Source organism: Hesperophylax consimilis, chromosome 5, assembly GCF_061612785.1.
Source record: "Hesperophylax consimilis isolate HC1 chromosome 5, BYU_Hcon_1.0, whole genome shotgun sequence".
NCBI lineage: Eukaryota > Metazoa > Arthropoda > Insecta > Trichoptera > Limnephilidae > Hesperophylax > Hesperophylax consimilis.
This window is the reverse complement of record NC_142840.1, coordinates 19,655,783-19,670,768: the sequence shown is the minus strand read 5'-3', so window position 1 is coordinate 19,670,768 and position 14,986 is coordinate 19,655,783. Positions and strand designations below refer to the sequence as shown.

Sequence of the window (14,986 nt, the reverse complement as noted above, 5' to 3'; positions counted from 1 at the left end):
TGGTGGAAAGGCCTATTCAAGAACTTTCTACATCATAGAGAAACCTATAATGTTACATAAAGAGATTCTAAAACACGTGCTATTTACCCATGCCATTACGGGCTGTGATACTACCCCATCTTTATATGGGTTAGGAAAGATAAAAGCTGTTGACATGATGAAAAACAATCCCGAAGCAAAACGCGCAGCTGAGGCATTTCTGGAAAAAGATGCAACTGAAGAGAACTTGTTGCAAAATGGAGGAAAATTCGCTCTCGCCATGTATGGTCTTACTAATGTAGTAAGACTGGTAGCTACTCTAATTGAAACGAAGCTCGATACTATAAGTTTACCAGACTAACGACAAAATCAGCTTTTAAATCTAAATTTGACTTAGCAAAACTACCACCGACTTCAGAATCGTATCATCAACATTTGTTGAGAGTTTATTTGCAAGTACAGTTTTGGTTAGGAAACAAACTAAACCCTATAAACTGGGGATGGAGGTATGAAAATGGTGGAAAGAAGAAATTTTTAAAATCATTTGCTCCTGATGACCTTACTGTGGCTGCAGAAAATCTGGATTTACCTGCTCTGCCATGTGCTACAACCGTAACGGATTATCATGTCTGAACACACCCCAGTATGATGAATAAATGGAAGATTCTCTTGACTAGAAAATTATTTGAATATTTGCCTAATTTTGTCATAGATAATATTGATAAGTATATAATATAATTTACAAACCGTTTTGTCATTATAATTTTTTTTTAGGTGTATTTTAAGAAGCTTTTTTGAAAGTAAACCATTTTAGATCTATGCACTATTTTTAGTGATTTGTTGTGTCGGTATTTTATTGTTGATAGGTGCACATAATAAAACAAGTGAGAATTTCCACAAAAGATTTTTTAGAACTTCGCCATAACATAAGGTCTGCAATATTTTAATGTTGTTAAAGGGTAGTCCCACGCTGTTGTAGGTATTTTTGGCTTATTTCACATAACTTTATTTAAATAATAAGTAACAAACAATCATACAACATAATATGACTGTTTAGCCAGACCGGGGCACGGCGGTTGGTGGATAATGAAAGCGCTTCATTGGGCAGGGGGAAATATTTATATTACCCCCCTCCCCTCCGAACTAAAACTGATAAATAACAATAAAACTCTTCAACGTTAAATGAATTTGTTATAAAAAAAGCAAACCCATGAATTAGTCATTACTTTCCTTAGGTTTTTGTAATTTCTCGCTGCGCCGCGAACCGCTGCGTATTCGAGCCGCCGCGCGCCGTGCTCCTTATTAACAGCCTACGTGCCTTATTATAAATTAAAACCCATCATTATATACATTATTTTATAGTTAAAAATATTGTCTACAAGTTTTGTTGATTTATTTTTTTTCGTTAAGAGGCTCAGAAAAAAGTTATGTGTAAATATATTCTGAAATACTATTTTAAAAACTGATATTTTTCCTTTACTAATAAATTGTAGAGATTGTATAACTTTTCTCGCAAAAATAAAAGAATACAATTTTTTAGAATAACTAATCAGAAACTAAACAAAAAATAAATAATATGATTTTATAAAACTATTAAGGAGATATTAGCGTATTCCAAAAGGCTTTGGAAAATATATTCAAGAGGGGGTGGGGAAGGAAGCACAAGGGGGAAAGTCGGGGACTTTTGTAAAAATACATGTCTAAAGGTCTTCTAATATCTGTGAAAAATTCAGCTTCCGGGGAATTAGTTCCGACATTGGGTCTTTTTTTCCCTTCATTGACTGGGCTAATTGCATGGTCTTGTATTATATCCGACGTACAGTCTGTTTGATGTGAATTCACCTCTTGTTCCACAAATGAAATAAATAAATAATTCAACGCCTGCAGTCCTCTCTTGCGGCACCGCCCGGCGCACAGTGGGCTGAAAATCGCCTTTCATAGACATAGAGACATGAATTTTCAAGGGTATTTTTTTTGGCTAGAAATGGATTCTGCTGATCATTACTATGCTATAAAATTTCGTATGAAGCAATTGCGTGTACAAATGAAGGAGTTATCATTTTTTAAAGAAAAATTTGTATGGCACTGACATTAAAAATGAGGTTATCTCTGGAATCATAAGTTTGGCCATTATATCCTTACACACATATATACTATTTATTTGTATTTTTTGACATACTTTGTATTGTGGCGCAACTTGCGATTTTTTTTATTTTTATCCTAATAGTTGAAAAAAACACTTTTTAATGTTGATGATTCATTTTAATGCTTAAATGCTTTACATATGAGTAGGCTTGCAGTGTAAATAAAATATTGTAAACTAGACAAAGCATACTCATATGTAAAGCATTACGGCATTAAAATGAATCATCAACATAAAAAAGTTTTTTTTTCAACTACATATTAGGATTTTTAAAAAAAAGTCGCGCTACAATACGAAGTATGTCAAAAAAATAAGAATAAATAGTAGTATATCTGTGTGTAAGGATATAATGGTCAACCTTATGATTCCAGAGATAGCCTCATTTTTAATGTCAGTGCCATACAAATTTTTCTTAAAAAAATGATAACTCCTTCGTTTGTATACGCAATTGCTTCGTACAAAATTTTATAGCATAGTATGATCAGCAGAATCCATTTCTAGCCAAAAAAATAACCTTGAAAATTCAAGTCTCTATGTCTATGAAAGGCGATTTTCAGCCCACTGTGCGGCGCTGTGTATATTCATAAATATATGTCGCCAGTCGCCACCACAAACACTTTTTTCGCTATTTTACATTTACTGAAACGGAGCAGAAGAAGTTGACCTTTATAAACCTCTAAATTCTTGAACAGACTGACAAAATAAATTAAATAGTACTAGGTAGGTGGGCAGTTCCTACCTGCGTTATTTATACAACTCTTTCCTTTAGTTCAGTTTCACGGCCCTCCACACAAGCGACCACAAATTCAAAAAAAAGGATTGTGCTTAAGAAGAAGCTACAAGCAAAAAATGTGTATGTTCTTGGTATACCTTATATTGTAGGTAATAGGCATTAAAATCGCTTGACAAACGGAGTCTAGAAACGTTCGATTTCAAGCACAAAAGTGGTTTTTATTTTTTATTTTTTTATTTTTTTTTTATTTAATGCAATAAACAACATAATATATTATAAATTTACTGGTCTTCCATTAAAAGCCTTAGCTTGTGGATGGAAGAAGAGTTAACATTTCACATATTATGTACAAATAAAGTCACGTGTACAGTTAATACAATGCAGTTAATACAGTTAATACATTTCATATAATTACAATTACTATTTACTATAATCATTTATTTCAATATATATGTATGTGTAGATAATATAGACACATGGCAATCAGACCCGTTAACTAAAATATGTAAACATATATGTATTCAGTAAGAAGAAAAACAAGTAAGATTTTTAGTGTGACATTCTCTAAAATACTTTTTGATGGAGTTCAACAATTGAATTTTGTTCCTAATGCTTCTGATTTCTATTGGTAGGTTATTGAAAAAGAATTTTCCTTGGTGAGTATAATGGTGTTGTGTAAAAGAAGTGTTTAATTTGGGGCACACAAATACATGTTTAAGTCTAGTACGATTTTCAGTTATGAATGCATATTTATCTTTTTCTTTTATAATTTGTATAATTGAATTTTTTATAAATAAGTTTTTAAATGTTGGAACTTTGAATTCTTCGAATATGCTGTCAGTTGGGAAGTCTGGAGGTTTTTTTAGTATAATTTTTATTATTAGTTTTTGAACAATTTCTATGGGGGTCAGATTAGTTTTGTAAGCTGCTCCCCAACTGATAATGGCATACTGAAGAATAGACTGTACTAATGCGTAGTATATTGAGTATAGGTTTTTCGTTGATAAGAAGTTTCGTATTCGTAAGAATATATGAATTAACTTCCTAACTCTTTTTATTGTATGGTCGATGTGATCTTTCCATTTTAGGTTTTTATCTATGATTATTCCAAGATATGTAATTTTATCCGCTATTTTCAGAAGTGAACATTTTTGTTGGCAGTGATTAGTATCGTGTTGTGCGAGAGAATGATTATGTAAGAATATTTGAAGATTTGGAGGTACAATGTTAGTGTTAATTTCGAAAGGAATGACATATGTTTTATCACTATTTAACGACAAGAGGTTATTGTCAAACCATATTTTTAGATTATTTATGTCTTCTGTAGCTTTTAGATAAATTTTTTCCCAAGTTTTTTCTTTTATTATAAGGACTGTATCATCAGCGTAAGAGATAATTTGGCCATGCAATGGTTGAATAAATATGTCGTTTACATACAAAATGAACAATATTGGTCCAAGCACGGTGCCCTGTGGGATACCAAAATTTGATGTTTCTTGGTCGCTAGTTTGGTCATTTATTTTAACAAATTGTGCACGATTGTTCAAATAACTTTCTATCCATTGGACGGCTTTATCATTGATGTTATTTAATTTCAGTTTTTTGATAAGCTTTGCGTGTGAGATACTATCGAATGCTTTTCTTATGTCTATGAATATTCCTGCGCATTTATTTCCTTCATCAAGTGCAGAGTATATAAATGATGTTACATTTGCTATTGCATCTTGTGTGCTTTTTGTTTTTAAGAATCCGAATTGATTGGAATGTAATATTTTATTGTTTTCTAGAAAATCAACAACCCTTTTTTTCACAATCTTTTCAAATATTTTTGCTATATTCGATATTAGTGATATCGGTCGATAATTTGAAACATTTTGCGGGTCGCCGGTTTTAAAGATAGGGGATATTATAGATTTTTTATAATTTGTTGGGAATATGCCTTTAGTCAGACTGAGATTGATAAGGTGGTTTAGTGGTTTCAGTAGATACATTTTCATTTCTTTAAGAATTTTCACAGAAATGTGGTCAAAACCTGGAGAGGATCCGTCTTTCATGCTTTCTATTACAAGTTGTATTTCAGTTTCGGTAGTTTTTTTAAAAGTGGATAGTGTATTTTGTTTTTGGGTATTAGTTGTTATAGTTTTTGGTGTGTGTACAGATTTAGTGATTTTATCAGCGAGATTGTTTCCTACTTTAGAGAAATAAGAATTAAAAATGTTTGCTGTTAGTTTTGGGTCTTTGGATACATCTATGATATTATTTTCATGTTTTAAATATTTTATAGAATTATTTTTTTTCTTATTTTCAATTGCATAGTTTACCGTTTTCCAAATAACTTTTAGATTGTTTTCTGAAGTAGAGATTATTTTTTTAAAGTAGTCGTCTTTACTTTTTTTAATTAAAGCTGTTAATTTATTTCTATATTTTTTGAGAACTATCTTAGCATTTTCATCGTGTGGATTTTTAATTGTATTTTTATATAGCCTTTCTTTTTCTCTGATAGATTTTATTAGGCCACAAGTGATCCAAGGTTTTATACGTCTGAATTTTGAATTCGTGTATAATGAGACCTCTGTTGTGGAGGTTTCAATATGATCCATAATTTGTTTTTCAAACATATTTGAGTATTGTTCGACATCGTTAGATTGTAGTATCGTACACCAAGTTTCTGCTTTCAATTTTTTCTCTAAAGTGGCAATATTTGTGGTTTTTTTAATAGTAATTGGAGCCTTAATTTGTGATTTTATTTCATTATCATACAATAATAAGCAAGTGTGGTGGTCAGTAATATTCGTTTGCCAAATCATTGTTTTGATTTTATATAGGTTTTGTAATTTTATGTTTATCCAAATATGATCTAAGCAAGACGATTTTTGTCCGTGCATTTCTCTAGTATTTTTGTTTATGCATGATTTAAAATCTAATTCAGTCATACAATTTAGGAACTCATTTTTGAAAATATTTTCTGATTTTTCGTTAATGTTAATATTAAAATCACCCGCGATAAAACAGGTTTTATTTTTAAGCGGTAGTAATATATTTTTCAGTTGAGTTATAAAATGTGAAATATTTGATTCGTGTGTTCTGTAAATGGCAATTATGTGGTAAATATATTTATCGAGTTTAATTTCGATTTGAATACAGTTAGTCAGTAATATTGGGTGTTCTAAAGTCGTGACAATACTGAATTTGGTGTGAACGAATATTGCGATTCCACTATTTTTATTGATATTTATTTTAGTTGGGATGTATGTATAGTTAGGAAGTTGAAAAGCTGGTGACTCATCATTTGTAAATGTCTCTGTTAATATTATACAGTCTGGTTGTAATATTAGATTATTGATTTTAATAATAAATTCATCAAAATTTTGAAACATACTACGAATATTTTGGTGTAATATGAATAAACCGTTAAATTTGTGTGGGAAAAATTCATTACATGTCTCTGTGCTTGCACATTCGTATTCATGGATTTTGTAGAAATTTTCTATTTGGCTAGATATAAAATCATCCATTTAAAATTAATTTTAATTCATTTAGAGCAATTGATAGCACATACATCCATAAGCTTGCCAAAACTATGAAGAATTAAATTAAAAGAATTACGCTCCGTTATTATAATTATATCGGTATCGTGTCTATTAGTGAATAAAGTGTACATTGTATCTGTTGCGAATGTATAACATGAGCATATAAATAATACATAACATAAGCATATACCTAAATAATATATAATATATAACAGAAGAGTGTGTAAGAATGTGAACGAGACAATAAGTGTGTGCCAAGACAGAGTAGTTTGGCGGTCCGTCATCTCTGCCTACCACTGTGGGGAAACGGCGTGATGGTTAGTTAGTTAGTGAGTTAATTATAAATCAAATCCAAATTTTCCTCTGAAATCATAAGATTTGTAAGTTGGTTCTTAAATAACTACCTAATTAATTATAAACTATATATTTTATGGAACACACTTATAATAAACATCGTTCAGTCGGATTCTCGAGGTTGCCGGGAAATGTTTGCCCTTTTCATTCTCATTTTCGTTTGATGTCACAAAAAATAAAATCTCGTTTCGTGACGACATTTGGAAAATTTTTTACATTTCAATTAAAATTTTAAATATTATTTAAAGTATTTTTTTATTGTTTTAGGTGGAGTCAACCAGTGGAGCAGCATGGGGAGATAGCGTAACATCTCCAAGTACAAAGTCACCACCACCACAGCTGGACCGCGGGAAGGGGTACAGAGTATCATCACTAAACAGCACAAAACGAGTTTTTCAATGAGGACCTGAGCAAATACTTCAAAATGAGGCAATATTTTAACAAAAATCTTGTGACGCTAAAATGCGTTCTCTTCGCGTTTTTCGCGGGTAAGTTTTTCATTTTTTTAAGTACATACCTACCTACGTACATTTTTTGCGCCACTCTTTAGGTAGGTACTCACCTACATAAGGCATATTATAATTTGTCCGTCGCCTGTTCTAATACTACGTATACATTTGCCGAGCCACGAATTACGGGAAAGTAACGAAGCACCTGCAAGCGGCATTTCGCGCCATTTTGCGGTTGCTTCATTCCTTTCCCATAAGTTGAGGTTCAGCTCGGCAGTTCGGCTCGCATATGTATACGTAGTATAAGACTCTGCCAAACTCAAAATAATTCGTACCAACGTCATGTTTCAAACTAAATTGATGGTTTATTCTAGTTTAGTTTATCCATTTATTTAATTAAATTCACCAATATAATATTTGAAAAAATTGTCTTCCAAAAAAAAATCAATCCTAAAATAACTTTTATTTTCCTACTGATATTAATGAAGAAGAAAAAAGTAAATATAAATAGAAAAATGGCACTTCTTGCCTTCGTTCCAAGGCCAATATAAAAGCTTTGAAATACCTACATAAAAAAAAAAATTCATTGGCTCCGTCCACACGATGCCCGCACAACCCACTGAGAATGCTCCCAACTAGCAAGCAAGTTAATAAATACTTAAACATTGATGGAAGGCCCGAATACACTATTGTGGTCACATTTGATTTCATTCACTTTATTTTGCCCTTTTGACAGCTCAATTATTTATTTACTAGTTGGGAGCGGCTTAGTGCGTTGTACGGGCGTCGTGTTGACGTAGCCATTGATTGTTCAGAATTTTCAGTGTTATACCTGCTTATATGTTACCAATAATTATTTCAAACTCTAAATTTTCTCTTTAATAACTAATGTATTATTTGGTACCAGGTATCGGCTGCTTGTTCCCGTTTATGACAGCGCACATCCGGGCAGTGGGACTGACCTTTGAGGATGCCTGCATCATCTCTATCGTGGCTCCGTTCTTCGCTATCTTGGGACCCCTCATCTTCGGGCCCCTTGCCGACAAGTGAGTCCATATTCTACTCACTTATTGCAATAAACGTACATCGGAGATGGCATAATGAACGCAAACGTATGTCCTGATTAATGTAAGAATGTGAAAGAAGGCATAAAAGGCATGTACGCTTGTTCAAGAGATCTCTTTCTTTTAAACCGCCAATCAAGTTATCCCTTAAGATAAAGCTACAAGCCAACAATGTGTATATTCTAGGTATGCTTTATATTGTCACGAATATAGGTAATAGGCATTAAAATCGCTTGACAAACGGAGTCTAGAAACTTTCGATTTCAAGCACAAAAGTGGTTTTTATTTATTTTGTAAATAATTTTATAAGAAAGAAAAAAAGTTAATAAAGGGAAACTGTCACAGATAATCTTAGCTATAATACTATATTTTTTTAAGTTGTTTTCTTTCCGCGTTCATACATTTCTGTTGAAAACATGTGCTTACTCCTGGCACAAGAACACAAACAACCCACTTATATCGGTTTATCTTTTCAGTGTAAATAAAATCAAGTTTAACATAAAAAGTTTTTTTTTAACCAATTGGGGTGATGTCTTTATGATAACAAAAATTACACTTGTAGAGATAAAACTTTTATTTTCTCTCCTGTACAATAAATAATAATTAATTGATTTCATCTGCCCATTTTTGTGTTCTAGACTCTCCGTTGGCCGAGGATGTGAGACGACCATAGCAAATGGCAAATCAGACAATCCCAACGCCAGCATCATAGTCAGCAGTGGTAATGGGGTGCTCAGGTTCATGATTGCCACTTGCATCTTGCTATCTGCACTGTTCTACGCACTGCTGATGGCTGTTCCTTATGCTGAATCCTTGGAGGTAAAAGAAATCATCAAAAACTCAATAATTTAAAAAAAGTAAAGAAATATACTGACACAAATATGATATGCCAAAAAGTTCACCGCTTGCATAATTTGGTGTGGCATAATCCTTTATTCCAATTAATTACTTCGGCGGCCTATGAGAACCGCTACACTGATTACGGAAATATCACCTGTCTATTTTTGTTGAAAAGGAAAACATATTTCAGAAAATCTGTGAATGGATCTCAATGAGAGGAATCAAATAAGCAATGTTACTATAAAACCATGGTTACGTGGTTTTGTCGTAACACGGTAGCCTTCTACGACCCATGGAACAGAAAGAGAATTAGGAATGGACCTTCGAACGAACGGAATTCTGTGCATTTGCAAACTTTCATTAATCTTTTGAAATTTCTATTATTTTTAGCCTCGCATGTCATCTGTAAGTTTCATGTGCGATGCCAATGGAGCCACGGTCTTCCAAGAGATGTGCAGCGAAGAAAAAACCTGTCATCATTGGGATAGTGAAAAGGTTTGTTTAAATAATTAATAAAAAAAAAGAAAAAGCTCAATATATAATAAATTGATAGTTGATATTTTTGGTTCATTGTGTGTTTTAGTTGGGCTCCCTGCTGCTGTCAGACTGCCACTACGAGTGCGAGAAGCCCCCGGAAGTGCGGCCTCTGTATCTCGGTTCTGTCTCCACCTCTGAAAGCCCCAGTGAACAGGACTATGATATCTATGACACAATCAAGGAGGGAGAAGGTGAAGTGGGTCCTGAAGCCGAAACACTGGTGGTATGACATATTTTCCAATTCATCTTGTGTTATAATATCTCCCATATTTAATCCTGGACTGATATGAATGTATAATATAAAACTTTAATGATAGACGGTGACTTTTTATCTTGAACTAACAGTTTATTATATTATTTATTTATTTCCAAGCCCACCCTGGCACAAGAGGTAATGTAACTAGGTGTAAATATTATATAATCAACGTTGTAAACAGTAAATTTAAGCATGTTACATATTATCAAATAAAATGTAAAATGTTTGATATTTATCAAGTTATTAACCTGTAAGTTGCAGACTGCATGCATTTTCAATGTCGTTTTTGCTAATTAACTTTGTAAAAACTAAATATCCTCTATGTTCATTAGCGCATTTGAGCCAATATATTAAAAATACGTGTTTTTGGCACTTCCAGTTGAACAGCACAAGCCGCATTGATCTCCCTTGCATCTCAGATTTCTTATCAAGAACTCTTGACAAGGGTGACCAGGTTGATTTAGCTTACTTATTCGACAAGAAGACAATTCTGCTAAACAAGTTAGCTTCGTTTGGTTTTTCCTTAAGACTATTCCATTTTTTGCTTCATAATTCCGAAATCGTAGATAGTTCGTTTTTTATAAGGGTTCCAGTTCTTTGGAAATAAATGGTTTTTCCTAGAGTAGGAACAGGACAGGGGTCTATCCTTTTTTTCTGCCCTTCATTAACGATATTCATACTTTTTACTTGAATGATGACTTGAAACTATTGTTCAATTAAAAGTCTTCTTGACTGCGTTCTTTTTCAACGTGATATCGACCGTGTCTCAAACTGGGCCAAAATAAATGCCCTAAGCTTATATACGCCGAAGTTTTGTACATCGTCTCGTGTACAAGATCGAAGAATCTGTACGTAATTGATTGTACGTAATTGAACAAATCAAAGATCTAGGTGTTTATCTACGACAATAAACTAACTTTTCACCAACATATCAATGATTTAGTAAGCAGAGCATTCAAGCTTCTTGGCTGGGCAATTAGAAATTCGCGTTTGCTTCACAATGCACAAACCCTAAGAATGTTATATAACACACTAGTCTTAAGTGTATTGGAGTCAAATTCAATTATCTGGGCCCCACACGAACTAGCGTACATTTTGTGCATTGAAAGAGTCCACAAGAATTTTATTTAGATTCTTATTTTTGCGTCTCTATGGATATTACCCCTGGCTATACCCAGCTATTTATATTTTGGGCATGACCAATTACCTCTCCTTAGAGACACATAGAGGTATTGATCTGATTATATATTTTTATCTTTTACTAAACGTATACATATCTAAAAATGAGATTCTGGATCAAATAAATTTCTTTGTATCAGAGTCTCACTCTTGAGGACGTAACCATAATCTCCTTTACTACAGAACCAGCCGCACCAATTTGTTCATGAACTCACCGGTGGGGAGAGCCACATACTTCCTAAATGCAGTTGATCAAAAGATCGATATGTTGTTCATTCTTATAACTCACTTACAAGACTTTTGGTACTGAACAAACTACATTGTTTAAACAGTACAACAACATAGACCCAAAATCTGTAATGTTAAAAAAAATTGTATGATTGAATGGAATAAATAAATATCACTTGATAGTTTTTGTCCCTCTTGGACAATTTTACAAATGATTCTTCAGCAGTATTGGACTTACATGATGATATTTATGCGAATAGTGTATTAGTAAATATCCAGAATGGAATATTGGATGACTTTAAGAAAGTTTCTCGGACAAAAAGTAGGGAAATGCATGTTTCATTGTTATTCATGTTGTTCAGGAAAATATTCTAGCATGGTATTAATACATAGTAAGGCAGGATTAATAAATTATTGCTAAATAGCTTACAGGTTAGTGTAAATGTTATCAAAATTCAATGGTTATGTCGTTTTACTACAACTACAAATTAACACTTCTAATGACAACTGTTGTTCAGGAGGAGGATGAAGGAGACCGCAAGCGCCGGGCCCTGAAGGGCGAACCTGACGTGGAGCCCCCACACCTCTGCCACACCTCAGCGGAGCGCGAGGTGCTGTGCGAGGCCTTCACCGAGAACTCCAAGCTGCTGAAGATCGACGCCAGCCTCCAGTCCGCCAGCCCCGTCATCCAAGAAGAAAACCAGGAGTCTGAAAATGCTACTTCCTGGTGTAAATACCCTATGGGTAAGCATCAACCTTTTTAAATATGCAAAACAGTGTGGAGTTAATGCTGGAGAAGATTGCTCAGGATGACAGCTTTTTTTTATTTTTTTATAGTGAATACCTCACAAGAGTCCCAACTGCTCCCGTCTGGAGCCAGTGAGACTATGGCATCCCCAATTGGGGGATGTTGTGAGGCTGAAGGTAAGTGGGGAAGGGAAAGAGGAAGGTGGGGAAGTACCTGGCTATTCAGATCTAGTCACTAAACACGGCTAAAGCCATTTGGAGCAACGTTTTCAATTCTGAATGGTGGTCTTACACCAGGGCGATACTGGTAGTATCTTCCAGCTAAGTGCACAAATAAAGTTTTCTGGATGAACTGTAGGGAACCCGCTTGCACAGCGCAGGTGTGAACTATGCGCCCTAAATTTTAGGTTTAGACTTACGGAATTCAATACTTTGTTTGTGTGAAAGCACTATGAAACAATACATGCTTATTACTTCAATGGCATAAGCTAGAGATGAAAAAAAAGAGAACTCGACTAGGAGCATCTCATGATAACTGGCAAATTGAAAGACAGGAGAAAGAAATGAAGAGAGAAGAAAGAAGAAGTGTTGACCTATTCTCTATGTGGTGTAGGATCGTGTGGAGTGCAGCAGTTTGATTCATCAGGGCAATTGAAATACTGGTCTCTATCCTCGACAGATATTAATTTATAACAAAATAACCATTTACTATTGCTTTTCAGGAGGAAACTTCCAATGCCTGGTTCCTGCAAAGTATGTGAAGTGGCTGGAGGAGAAGCAGGAAGATAATTCCACCTGCAACCCCGTCATCCAGTGCAACGTGGAGGACCCTTACGACTCCCCCGACAGCGTGTTGGCCGAGTCCCAGTGCAAACGCTTCATCGGAGATCCCTCCTTCAGCTTCTGGACATATTTGGTGTTGAGGTATACTGATTGTTTTTAAGGCAATGCAATGCAAAGTAATCTAAAATCCTGTGTTTTGATCGGATTTTGAACACATTACTGCTGATGATGGTTGCAATATTCGTATACACCAATTTACCTTGGCAGCAGTGGATCAAGTAGGGATGATGAAAAATACATAAACATAAATAGAAATTATAACAACATTTTTTTAGCAATGGTTTATCACAAAATTTGTATCTACCCATGAAACACATATGTTTTTATCACATCAACAAATAATTATAATCTCCACTCGCATTTAAAAAAATAAAATAAAAACCAAAAAAAACAAAAACCAAAATTTAAAGACAAAATTTTCTTACTACAGTCAGTAGCTATATTAACATATTTTTATTGTATCTTTACAGAGTCCTGGGTGACATTTTCTTTACTGCTGCCCTCTGCCTCCTTTGCACAGCCTGCGTGATTGCCACCAGGGAGACCTCCATCGGCCGAGGAGACGTAGGACGTCAACTTCTGTTCGGAGTCATCGGCCTCACTATCATTCCCCCACTGATTGGGCTCATAAACTTGAGTGTTCCCGAAGCTACTCCGACCTACGTGGTTCCCATAACCTCTGCTGTTATCCTGTTCTTCATCGCTGCTGTGATTATGCTATTTGCAAAGTGAGAAAATGTCATATTCATAACACAAATAATATTATGTATTCAGTGCAATTTACTTGCCTAGATTTAGTTTAGTTCATTTAAATAATGACTGTACCTAGTCTAAATTCGTTCAAAAGATCTCAAATAATGACACTATGACACTAACAAGTGTATATTATTTTGTTACTGAAGGGTCTTATCGCCCTCTGCAGGATTTTGTCTCAAACTAGGATTATTGTAAGGCTAAAGGAAAGGTGATATTCGATTCTGACATTTCAGACTCCATGAAATACACCAATTTCTTATCATTCTTTTTCTCCAGACATGAAACAAATAATAAAAGTGATAAAGTGTCAACTAGTAAATCTTAACAATACAATATGTTTCTCGAAACAGCTAAACTCTCGAACAGTGACCTCTGGCATAAAATTTACTTATCTGCTTCCACCAGAAATTTTTGGATTAAGCACAACTCTTTTCCCCTGCACCTTCATGGAGTTTCCATAGCTCATGAGCCTATATTTTACGACTTCCTATCATAATGAGAAGCCATAAATTGCAAAAAAATGTGAGGAGATGCCATATTTTTCAATTCAATTCTCAGGTAAAGCCATGTATGTAGTAAAATCAAATGATTATAGTTTGTTGATACCTGCTATGTTTGTTTTCTAGGGAAATCCCATTGTCCCCTCCTGAATGGTGGTGGCACACCAAATCGGGTATGCTGGCCCTGCCCATGAACACGGTGCGGCGCTACGGCCTGGAGATAGTGGGTGTAGTGCTGGTGTTGGTGGTCCTTGGAATCTTCTGGAGCGGACTCAACACTTATTTGCCATGGTAGGAAATCAAACTGTTACTAACCAAAATGTTGTCTCACAGATAATGGAACGCTACAAGGCTGTGTCTTGAGCCATGTCATAAAATATAATTAGGTACTTATTATATTGGCAAGAAATCAAACTGTCTAAACAAAACTCTATCTCACTGTAGCATTAGGTACAGATAATGGAATGCCACAAGGCTCCGTCCTGAGTCCTGCCATAAAGTATAAATACTTACGTATTATGATTTTGATAAGGCACTGGATGATTATCACAACCATATTCTTGTTCTTTCCAGGGCTGTGAAGGAGATGATTGGAAGCGATATGATTCTCAGCCTCACCATGTCGGTGGGTGCCCTGCCGGCTATTCCAGTTTTATGGAAAGCAGAGCGCCTTGTGGATTACTGTGGACACTCAAATATCTTCATTGCTGCATTCACCTTCTACATTCTTAAATACACAGGTAAACAAATCCAATATTACAACACTAACACACATTCTTCTTCTTTGGTCACTGATTTGATCTCTTGGTATACTGTTACCTGGTATAATACCTAGTTTATCTGATACC

General features: G+C 34.5%; 1 protein-coding gene across 2 annotated transcripts in view; it reads left to right on the top strand.

Annotated features, from left to right (window-relative positions):
* Positions 1 to 14,986, top strand: part of SP1173 (major facilitator superfamily domain-containing protein SP1173) — a 156,532-nt gene that overhangs the window by 135,878 nt on the left and 5,668 nt on the right. For both annotated transcript variants that reach the window (XM_089631679.1, XM_089631680.1), the window contains exons 4-13: positions 7,007 to 7,227; positions 8,096 to 8,234; positions 8,891 to 9,071; positions 9,483 to 9,587; positions 9,676 to 9,852; positions 11,811 to 12,036; positions 12,762 to 12,963; positions 13,353 to 13,610; positions 14,265 to 14,429; positions 14,712 to 14,878. In XM_089631679.1, the coding sequence (XP_089487805.1) occupies positions 7,164 to 7,227; positions 8,096 to 8,234; positions 8,891 to 9,071; positions 9,483 to 9,587; positions 9,676 to 9,852; positions 11,811 to 12,036; positions 12,762 to 12,963; positions 13,353 to 13,610; positions 14,265 to 14,429; positions 14,712 to 14,878 (1,684 nt within the window). In that variant the 5' untranslated portion in view covers positions 7,007 to 7,163. The remainder of the gene's footprint in view (positions 1 to 7,006; positions 7,228 to 8,095; positions 8,235 to 8,890; positions 9,072 to 9,482; positions 9,588 to 9,675; positions 9,853 to 11,810; positions 12,037 to 12,761; positions 12,964 to 13,352; positions 13,611 to 14,264; positions 14,430 to 14,711; positions 14,879 to 14,986) is intronic.